The sequence below is a fragment of the Serinus canaria genome, chromosome 1A, assembly GCF_022539315.1.
Source record: "Serinus canaria isolate serCan28SL12 chromosome 1A, serCan2020, whole genome shotgun sequence".
NCBI lineage: Eukaryota > Metazoa > Chordata > Aves > Passeriformes > Fringillidae > Serinus > Serinus canaria.
Window position 1 is genome coordinate 47,702,784 of NC_066314.1, and position 10,258 is coordinate 47,713,041.

At 47.7% G+C, this 10,258-nt stretch overlaps 1 protein-coding gene across 1 annotated transcript; it reads right to left on the reverse strand.

Moving 5' to 3' along the window:
* Positions 1–30: 30 nt before the first annotated feature.
* WBP2NL (WBP2 N-terminal like) lies at positions 31–9,857 on the reverse strand. The gene is made up of 8 exons (XM_030237761.2): positions 9,733–9,857; positions 6,629–6,737; positions 5,949–6,084; positions 4,367–4,459; positions 3,400–3,579; positions 2,869–2,997; positions 2,458–2,534; positions 31–1,575 (listed from the first exon to the last, which is right to left on the reverse strand). Exons 1-8 carry the CDS (start codon positions 9,789–9,791, stop codon positions 1,528–1,530), a joined length of 831 nt encoding a protein of 276 aa, XP_030093621.1. The 5' UTR covers positions 9,792–9,857; the 3' UTR covers positions 31–1,527.
* Between the last annotated feature and the right edge of the window lie 401 nt (positions 9,858–10,258).

Consider the following 10,258-nt stretch of genomic DNA (forward strand, 5'->3'; position numbering starts at 1 on the left):
TCAACACACACAGAACACTAAACTGGCAGATAAAGGTATCAACACTCCTGTATTAAAGTGCAATTCAAAAAGTTACAAACATTCATGGTTGATTTCTTTTTTTAAATACAGAGTTGTTAGAATATTTCTAAGTCAGAAAAAGTGTTTATAGATAAGGAAATTTACTTCCCCCCAACGTGGAACTGCTTTAGGAATTCATACTTTTAAGTTGTGCAAACCTGACTTGCAGGAGAGCCGTGCCATACAGGGAAGTAAGAGGGAAAACGCTCCTTCCCCCTCCTTGTGAAGGGAGGGAGGCTGTAGGAAGAAGTACAATCACCCTCTATGTAAAGGATCACAGGGGTCTCCACCAGACTAGAGACTCTTCAGAGCACGTTTAACTGCACTATGTCCTAAGGAAAAAGGAGAGATTGTGGCTGAGCAGCCAGAGTCTTAGCAAGAGAGCCAAGCATTGCTAACTCCCACCCAGAGAGCAGCTCCCAGGCAAGGGCACTGCACCTGTAAGCAACCAGCTGTGGCATTACAGTGCCCACCTGCCCATGCTGCTCAGATGTGGGCACACAGCCTGGCTCCAGCAGCTGAAGGAAAAGATGAAGGCCAGTTTTCCCCTGTGGAGGTAGCACACACCACAAGTTTGCTCAGCAGAGGGAGCCAGGGCTGCAGGACTTGTCTCCTGACAAGGCTACTGCCAGGTCATCTGCCTAATGTAACATATTTTGCTCCAAGGCTGGCAGCCTCCTGTGCAGCACTTGACTCCATTACGGCTGCCTGACACAGGATCATTGCACAGATATGGGGCCTGCTAGGACAGGGAAAAGCCAGACTGATCCTCAGGCCTGCCAGTCTATGAGCTCACTGCCCTGAGGCACACCTTTGTTCGCTTCTTTATTCAATGGCTACAAAGACAGGTTGATGGGACCCATCCCCTTCTTTTTTTCGTAACCAAATGCTTCAGCATCTCATCGAATGCACTTCCCAAGGTCATGACCCCTCAACTGTTAGTCCAGAATGCCACACACTTCCTACACAATACAGCATTTCCATTCCCATCTCACCCGAACTGCCCTAGAATTCAAGGACATTTAACACCTTTCTAGGGCACCGGAGGATCTATGCAGGGAACCTCATAGCTGTCCAAACATTTCCTCCTGGATGGTGCTTCAGAAGTCAAGTCAAGTTTGGTATTCCAAGTTGTTTCACTCCAACAAGATCCCAGAGCCTTCACATTTCAGTCCTAGATTAGCAGTGTGATACAGTTGAATAAGACCATCTCTCTCCTCAAGCCAATGGCAGGGTAAAAGGTTAGTCCTTTGACCCCATGAGATAAAGCAAGTAAGTAGGAAAGTGCTGTTGTCCTGCCTTGTATTGCCACTGACTCAATGTTTAATGAGGGCAGGTGCTCAGCTGCCCAGCACTACATCTATTGCAGAGAAACAGAGATCTAGAGATATGCTAACTTGAGGGTATTAACAGCCAAGTTGTCTTCAGGGAGAGAGAATGTGGGAGGCTGGCTGCAATTTCCTTCTGCTAGTTGTTCTTCTTATCCTCAGGAGGTGCATAAGGAGGTGGCTGATCCTGGAAAGAGATACAGTAGAGTCAACAACCATGCTGTTTTATGACCAGCTCTCTCCAGGCATTCCCAGGCTTGGCTCACCAGAAATGGGTGCCATGCAGTGAGCTACAGACAGAACTAAGTTCTATGGTTTAAGCTGTCATTTCATCATCCTATTCCTCTCTAGTATCAACTGTGTTCCATAACATCAGCTGTCTCCATAACATTTCTAGGAAAAGTCCCCTCAAAACCAGGTAACAAATGGTCTACTGCAAATGGACCATTTAATCTGTTTTAAATGGCATTCTCCCTTTCCAGGGCTTTGTCCCTGTTGAAGCTCGTAACTCTGACCCAGCAGACAGCAAACCCTGGGCTGAGGGCCAGCTTTGCTGCTCCATCAGTCTCCAGCCTGCCAGAGCCAAGCAAGGCAGTGAGGGGCACAGCCAGACTGCCATGTACCAGATGGAGGCTACAGATGACCTACTGGCTGCCACTGACTGAACAGTAAGAGACCTCCCTGTCTCCATGCAGCCCAGAAAGAAAGCAAAACAGAAACCCACATGCCATCATCCTTAAGTGACCTATCCTTCCTTAACTCTCCTGATTTTCAGGCCCAATGGATGCAGAGAGCTCTGTGTCTTCTCTCTGCCCATGCAAGTCTGTTATGCCTTTAGGAGTAAGACAGGAAGTAAATGGCTGTTAAGAGATCAATCTTAAGGCCTTCCTCCTTTCCTGACTGAAAAATTCACCAGTCTTCCTCATGGGAGCCCTCCCTCCCATAAAAATGCATACTTTCTGCGCATGTGCAACATGAAGGTGCACTAGAATTTGTAAGAAAGCAAAGCACCATCTCTACTAGTGCCAGAGGAGGGAGTACGCACATGAAGACCAGGCATGGTACTCACCATGGGCATGTACACGTTGTGTGGGTTGGCAGGGTTGTAATATGCACTGGAAGCCGCTTCCATGGCCTTACTCCCTCCTGGAAAGGAAGGAAAAGAAGCCACCTTAAATATCTGAGACAATGGCCCTAGCCCCAGAGCCTTCTCCCCAGCTTCACCTCTTCCAGGGAGGCAAAAAAGGCCAAGGAGCCAAGAGGAACTTCAGCAAGCTGCGTTAGAACTCAGAGCAGCTCAGGAAAGCTGGCTAGGGCTGACCACAAGCTGTGCAGTGCAAGGCAGAGCAGCTCCCTACAGAAGATGTGGAGCTCTTGCCATGACAGGTTCTCCACCCCATGCTGTGCCCATGCCACCCTCAGCCCAAGCCCCCAGGCACCATTTGCACCCAGACCCTGGCAACCGCCCAGTCCCATTTACCTGGCATTCCTGGGCTCACCGAGGCTGGGGGAGCTGAGGGTGCTGAGGGTCCTGCAGGAGGTGCCCCAGAGTAAGGTGGTGGGGGTGGCATGTACATGGGGTTCATGTTTGGAAGTGGTGGGTAAATACCTGAAAAACACAACACCAGGCTGATTCTCTGGCCCACAGACCACGGGACAGAGAGCTCACAGGCCTGACAGCACATTAGCTGGGACAAGAGCAGCGGTAAGGGAAGCTCTCCAGGCTTGGCAGGGATGCAGACAGCAGGGAATTGATAATTTGCTAATGCCTGTCGTGTCAGCAGGCAATCATTCTCTACCAAGCAGCAGCACAATTTGCAAACCACATTTTCATGCAGCTAGAACTATAGTGACACATGGGTGTGAGCAACAGCACGTGACAGATTTCTGCAAGGACAAGGGTCCTTGATGGAGACAAAACTTCAGCAACCCTCACCATAACCCTCACTGTACCACTGTCATTTCTTCACAGCTAACATCAGAGCCAGCCATCATCACACAGCTTGCAAACCTGGAGTCTGGGCGTAGGGATAGCCCATGGGCTGTGGAGCAGGTCCGTAGGCAGGCGGTGCATAGGGGTAAGGTCCATTCGGGGGCGGAGGCGCCGCGTAGCCCCCAGGGACAGGGGCGTATCCTCCAGGAACAGGGGTGTATCCATAGCCAGGGCTCTGCAGAGGAACCCCACTGGAAGCTAAGGAACACACATTTAGTAAGCCAGACTTCTTTTCTTAAAACTAAATGTAGAGAATAAAATGAAAATAGTCCTGTTAATGCAGCACTGTTTCCCCTTATGTAGATTCACTATATAGTCCTGGCATAGTACTGTGCCTGAAAAGCATTAGTCAGAGTGCTGAAGGAAACCAGCTGCAAAAATACAACCTCACAGGTCCCAGTCCCACCACAGAGCTCCCACTGCTTGAAGGAAAGACCACTCTAAAGCAAGTAGCAGTACAGCGTGTTTTCTTTTTTTTAATATACTTTCTTTCTGAAAACAAGTACATTTTAAAACACACATTTTTTTAAAAACAAAACTTCATCAGGAAAAGAGTTCTTGTTCCTCCATTTGAAAATTTTTAAAAGAAATTGTTTTTTAAAACTTATTTTTCCCCTCTCCAAATGTGCACATTAGCTTTCCCCATCTTACTGCACTAGTTTAGAACTGAGCTGAGAGAGCTAAGTGAAGCAATTTTTCACCATCACATATTTCAACTTTCTTACAGTAGAAACAAGGCTCTATAGAAAAAGGTGGTCCACCTCAGAAGCCCAAACCCCAGAACATTCTGACTGCACAAAGCACTAAGATGAAATGAAGAAAAAGGATTGAAAGGCAAACCAAAAGCTCCCCTGGAAAGAGAAAAAATACTTTGCTGTGGAAGAGGGCCTAGGGTACCCCTCTTCCCATGAAGTTCACAACAAACACAATTTGCTTACTAGCTCAGCCAGCCATGGGGGAACCACAGGATCTGAAAATCCCTTACCACTAGAAGCAGCTTTCAACATCAGCTGTCCAAACTCAATGGCTCCTCCACTGTTGAAAGTCAGTTTAAATGTCCCCTGCCCTTCCCAGCCACCTAGGAGAGAGAATTAGAATTGAATCCAAGCCATAAAAATTGTTTAAACTTCAATTATTATTTTCTTCTTTATGTCAAAACTATTTTGCATTCTATTACAAAAAGGAGTCATGGCACTGCTATCACACATCCCCCAAAATAATATCTCAAGAGGATCAGGAATTCATTGTTGTACCCTTTAAAAGGTATAGTCATGTAGAGGCAGCCTACTCTAGATACAAGGCTGTTTTGTTCTTTCCTGAAGGTTTAATGGAACCTAATAAAGAACAGTGTGAAGATGGAACATTTATTTCACTGAGGATATTAACTAAAAGCCCTCAGATGAAGTTTTATTGATATCCTCAGTGAACTACAGATCAGGATCTGCAGCTCAAGCCAGGATTTAAATGAAGATGCAACATCTTTAATCTCCTTGACACATAGAAGCTCAGATTATTAAATGCTGAGGTATAATAGCAATTTCTCAGGGAAAAAAAAATCAAGTAGACAATGTCTTGCAAGGCAAGTAAGAGTGCTTTGTTTTCCTAAGGGCTTTTTGGGATTTGGTGGGTTTTTTTTGGTGGAAGGTGTTTTTTGGTGTTTTTAACAAAAAATATGTGTCATTTAAATACAAGATTTATCTTCCTTGTCTAAAAATTAAATTAGTATCAAGAGAGATAGTCTCTTGGGGACAAAGTAGAAATAAAGTATAGAAATATAACAAAAGAGTCCATCATGGCTACAGTCATTCCTTTGGAGATTCACCTCTATAAAATTGCTGTCTTAGTATGACTTCAGCCCAAGAAAGTAGGCTGATCCATAATCCCCAGACAGCCCAGTCGCTTTAAAACGTTGTTACAAACAGAAAAAAAAAGAATAAACACTTCAGATACCATGAAAATGCACGTGAAAGGACTGAAGAGGGAAGAAACTGGGACCAAAAGCCACGTTTCCAATCTCTGTTTATCTTTTGCAATTTATGTTTGGTCATAAGCACCTCTGTTAAGTGTTACTGTGGCTTCATAATCAAATTGGGATCAAAGCTAAATCAGTGATGGACAGCAGACTCCCAGATCCATACAAACCATACCCAAGGGGCTCCTGACTTCCCAAAACCCAAAAGTGAATGCTAATTCTAATTCTGTGCATCAATAGCATGGACTGGTGCCTCAGTCATTTACCCACCCTCTCAGGTCATTTTTGACCCTCTCAGGTCAAAGAAAAACAAGCACATCGGGGAAGTGAGTAAACATGATACACAGAGCAAGACAGAAGTTAAAGAATTACACAGAATTCATCTTGGGCAAGTCAGTCCCTGGCCTGAAGGCAGGAAGTAATATGGCAGCAGCACCCTGCAGTGCAGGAGAGGGGAATTAGCCCAGTGTGGACACACCAGCTATACCACCACAGCTACTCTGCCATTCCTGTGCACATAAGCTGGTCTGGTGTTCAGCAAAAATGGCCTTGTGATGCTCGGGAAGAGTTCAGAATGCAAAGCACTGGCACCTACCTCCGGCCTCGGCCTGGATCTGCCCTTTGATGTAATTGGCAGAGAAAACAGGCTGCTCGATGGAGCATCCTTTCACCAAATAGAATGGCATCATGAAGGACAGCATAGGATCCTTGCCCTTGGACACAAAGATCATCTGCAAGACAGCAGGGAACGCTTCTGAATTACTTGAATTCAATAGAGAGAGTGATGATGATGATGGAGCTCTCACCATATCAGCATCCAAAAAGAGGGTAACTTAACCTCTAGTATGAGTATCCATTGAATTATTTCACAGCTTTAACACTGGGGGATCCCCAACAGATTTGATGGCACATGGCTCGCAGACCTGAAGCATGTACAATCCAAAATATTAAACCACTTAAACACACCTGCACATTTACTGAGTTTTACTGTTCTGCTTTTTAAGGATAATCTATGAGGGGAAGTATCATTGACTGACACATTATATGAAATATATTCTCTAGACAGTGATTTCCAGGACTGCACGTGCCTTTGTAGGTGATTTGGACTGTGGTATAGGTATGGACTATCCCATTCCCACCTTTCCTTCTCCTACGTAGTGCTGTCAGTGGTCCCTTCCACAACAAAAATCCCTTCTTCCATCATCAACTAGATTTCTGGTTTAAAGTTTACAAGATCCCTTGAGAAAGAAGCAACACTGCTGGCATCAGACTTACCCTGTAAGGGGTGAGATACAGCATTCCTTTTTTGGTGCCTTTGAAGATTTCAGGCTTGCCTGTCACGTCACTGAAGGAGAGCTCCACATCTTTGCACTGTTTGAGGACACTGCAGGAAGAAATCAGACGGGTTGGAGGGACAAACTTGGTGACAGCTCTGACACATACCCTCATCACACAGAGCAGGGAACAGCACAGCAGAACTCTGAGTATTATCCTGAAGTCCTGCTGTGACCCCCGCTGTTTTGACTTTGAACAGAGAGGGATGATTTATGCGGACTGGAAGAATTCATCCTCTCATCTGAGACAAGCCCTGCTCCTCCTTCAACAAGGGCACCTTTAATATACAGGGCGGTTTCTACCTCCAAAGGTGTCAGACTGAGGAATTCCACTCCACACACAAAGACCCTCAGCCCAAAGATCAGGGCACAGAAAGGGCTGAGGTGTCAGAAACCATCCCCCTGATGCCCCCAACCATCCCCCTGATGTAATGTCAGAGCATTCCTCCCTCCCCAGCCCATGCTCAAATCAAGTCCACTGCACTGGAAAACAGCACTACTGTGACACCACACCCACTGGGCAAACTGAGGAAGTGGCTGCACTGAAACCCTGAGAGCTGACCCTGCCTCACAAGACTCAAGCAAGCTTTTGTAGTAAATAGTACCACACTAAGGAATGAAGCAATGAGTCAGCAAAGTCAGCAATAAAGATATTATTGTTGGAGATCTACGGGAACATTAGCAGAGTTTCCTAATGACACAAACCCAAGAGAGAATTGTAAATGCTGCAGGGTCAGGGGTATAGAAGTTGCATGAAAAAGTAAATATATTTTCAGAAAAAATGAGTCATCTTTGGAAAGCACGTCACTGAGTCTATGGTGCAGATATAAACATACCACATAGTAAGAAAATCTGCAGAATAAACAAAAGAACCTTGAGGGTGATAAACCTTCAGCGTGTTACAGTGGAGAAGACTCCAAGGTGTTTTATGGTGTTTTCAATAGCACGAAAAACAGTGACAAAACCCTAAACCAACACAAGCCTGAATGGGCTGGATCCAAAATAATCCTTATACTTCTCAGCATACTCTAGAAGTCAAATAAAGTCAAGAAACTGTGCAATTATTTGGGGAAGGGAAGAATCTTCAGGGCCACCATATGGAAAAACAACTAAATGCCCTATAGTTTCAGGTAGTTTGCTCTTTAGGGAAGAGAAGAACATTGCAGATGTATAAGAAAAATGCAGCTACCCAAGAATAAAGATGTTGAAAAGTCTAGCTTTGATGAGAAAAAACAACCTGACCAAGAAATTCTACTGGGACACTACTTCATAGCTGAGCTAGATGGAGATTCTCAGACTGGCTGGAAGGGACAGATTTATGAGACAGCAGAGCTTTTTCCATTTCCAAAATGCAAGGGGGAAACATATTCTAAGCTAAACACAACCAACTTTTTGACAGCTTTAGTCTTACCAGAACACTCCCTCAATCACATCTCGTAGCAGCATTTCACATAATTTTGCCTCACTGGGAAGAATTTCTATGCAGTCATTGAAATGTTTACTGCTTTGCAGCTACTCACACAAGCAAACAACATGCAGCCACACCACAGAGAGTAATGAGGCTGCTGAACCAGTCTGCACCTGCATGCCTGTCCAGGGCTGTCATTGGTGGCTGTGCACCCTGTGGAGCCACACTGCCTTCACTTGGGACTGAGCAGCACCTCAAAGAATGTATGGTTTTATGACCTCAAGCCAATGTGAAGGCTTGGAAGGGATTTTAAATATTACCTGGTCCCAACCTCCCTGCCATGGCCAACTTCCACTAGATCAGTTTGCGCAAGGCATTATCCAACCCAGATTTGAACACTGCCAAGGCCACAGCTCATCTGGGCAACCCATTCCAGTGCCCCACCACCCTCAAAGTAAAGAATTTCCTCCTAATGTTTAGCCTAAATTTCCCTTCTTTCAGCTTGTACCCATTGCTCCTTGTCCTAGCACTGCAGTTCTTGATGAAGAGTCCCTCTGTGCCTTCCCTGTAAGTCCTCCTCAGATACTGGAAGGTTGCAGTGAGGTCTCCACACAGCCTTCTCTTCTCCAGGCTGAACAGCCCCAATATTCTCAGCCTGCCTTCATAGAGGAAGTGCGTAATTCCTCTTACCAACTTCGTGGCCTCTTCTGGACTTGCTCCAACAGTTTCATACCCTTCTTATGTTGGGGACCCCAGAGCTGGATGCAGCACTGCAGGTGAGGTCACGCCAGAGTGGAATACAGAGGTAGAATCACCTCCCTTGACCTTCTGCCCATGCTGCTTTTGGTGCAGCCCAGGATTCAAAGGTAGAGAAATCTCCTTTAACATGAGCTCAACATGTCAGAGGACCTTCCTGACTGAAGTATTAGGAGTCAGCTCCAAACTCAACACAAGATAGAGCATATTTTTCGAATGTAATTTTCCTATTGATAACCAGACCCAAACCAACTCCTTTGATCCTTTTACTCTGATCCTTTACTGGGCCTCGGGTTTCTAGGATTTCTCGTGCCAGGATGCTGGGAGCACCCAGCAGGACCGAACTGAAGCCCAAGTCTGCTCAGCTGGTCGGTCAATCCTCGGCTGGGGCGAGGGCAGGCCTCGAGCAGCTGGCTGTGCTTCCATGGAGAGGCACTTCTCCACGCAGAGGAACTCCAAATTCTAGTTCCTTACTTAGGAATTCAAGTGACCAAGACTCCTACCTTAAACAGTCTGCCCCTCTGGCGTCACTAAGTGCATGACCTTAAAAAAACCCAACTCCTTAACTTTTACAATCGATGGTAGCAGCCGTCTTCACCCAGGACGCCCGCTGGAGCAGCTTTAAGGACCTCCGAGCTTCCGCGGTGAAGATGAGGCAGCTGTACGGACTCCAGCCAAGCCTGCTCCCCACTGCCCGCCCCAGCCCGCCCCCGCCCTGCCAGGGAGCCCCTCAGTAACGCAGACCCCAGACCGAGCCGGGCCTACGCGGCCGGGCAGGAAACGGGGGTCGCCCCAGCGGGAGCCTCCCACCAGCGGGCCCCGCCGTCCCGGCCCTGATGAGGGAACAAGGGGCGATGAGGACCCGCCCGGCCCCCCTGTACCTCTCGGCATTGGGGATGACGACACCGCCCTCCTGAGAGTGGTTCCTGTTCAGCGCCATCTTTGCCCCGCCGGCCCCGCCCCTGACCCGGTGACGGCAGTGACGTCACATCCAGCGCGGCCCCGCCCCGGGAACGCGTTCCCGCTGGCCCCGCCCCCCGCGGCGCGCGCGAGGCGGAAGTGAGAGGGAAGCGAGGCGGAAGTGAGGCGGCGCTGCGGCGCTTTAATGGCCGCCGGTGGCGGCGGGGACGCTCTGAGGGCGGCCACGCGTCGGGCCGCACAACGAACCACAGACACTGGTGCCTACACGCAGCCCTGCTCGCTCCTCCGGCTCTTTCTGCTCAGTGCAACCACGCCTGTTCGCTGCCGTGGTTGCCTCGGTGGAAGTTGTCCAGCATTTGCCGTGCTTGGCAAAGTTTTTCTGGGGAACGGCCTTTCTGCTGAGCAGCTCGTGAGCCTCCGAATGCACTGAGCGGGCCTCTCGGGTGTAAGGTTTAGACTCTTCCCCTCTGCAGCATCACTCGGGAT

What these genes read in the sequence shown, in the direction of transcription:
- WBP2NL (XM_030237761.2), bottom strand. Translation starts at nt 9,791, where the DNA reads ATGGCGCTGAACAGGAACCACTCTCAGGAGGGCGGTGTCGTCATCCCC. An exon ending in GTCATCCCCAATGCCGAGAG is followed by an intron (nt 6,738 to 9,732) that starts GTACAGGGGGGC and finishes TTCTTCCTGCAG; the next exon opens with TGTCCTCAAACAGTGCAAAG. An exon ending in GATCCAGGCCGAGGCCGGAG is followed by an intron (nt 4,460 to 5,948) that starts GTAGGTGCCAGT and finishes TCTCTCTCCTAG; the next exon opens with GTGGCTGGGAAGGGCAGGGG.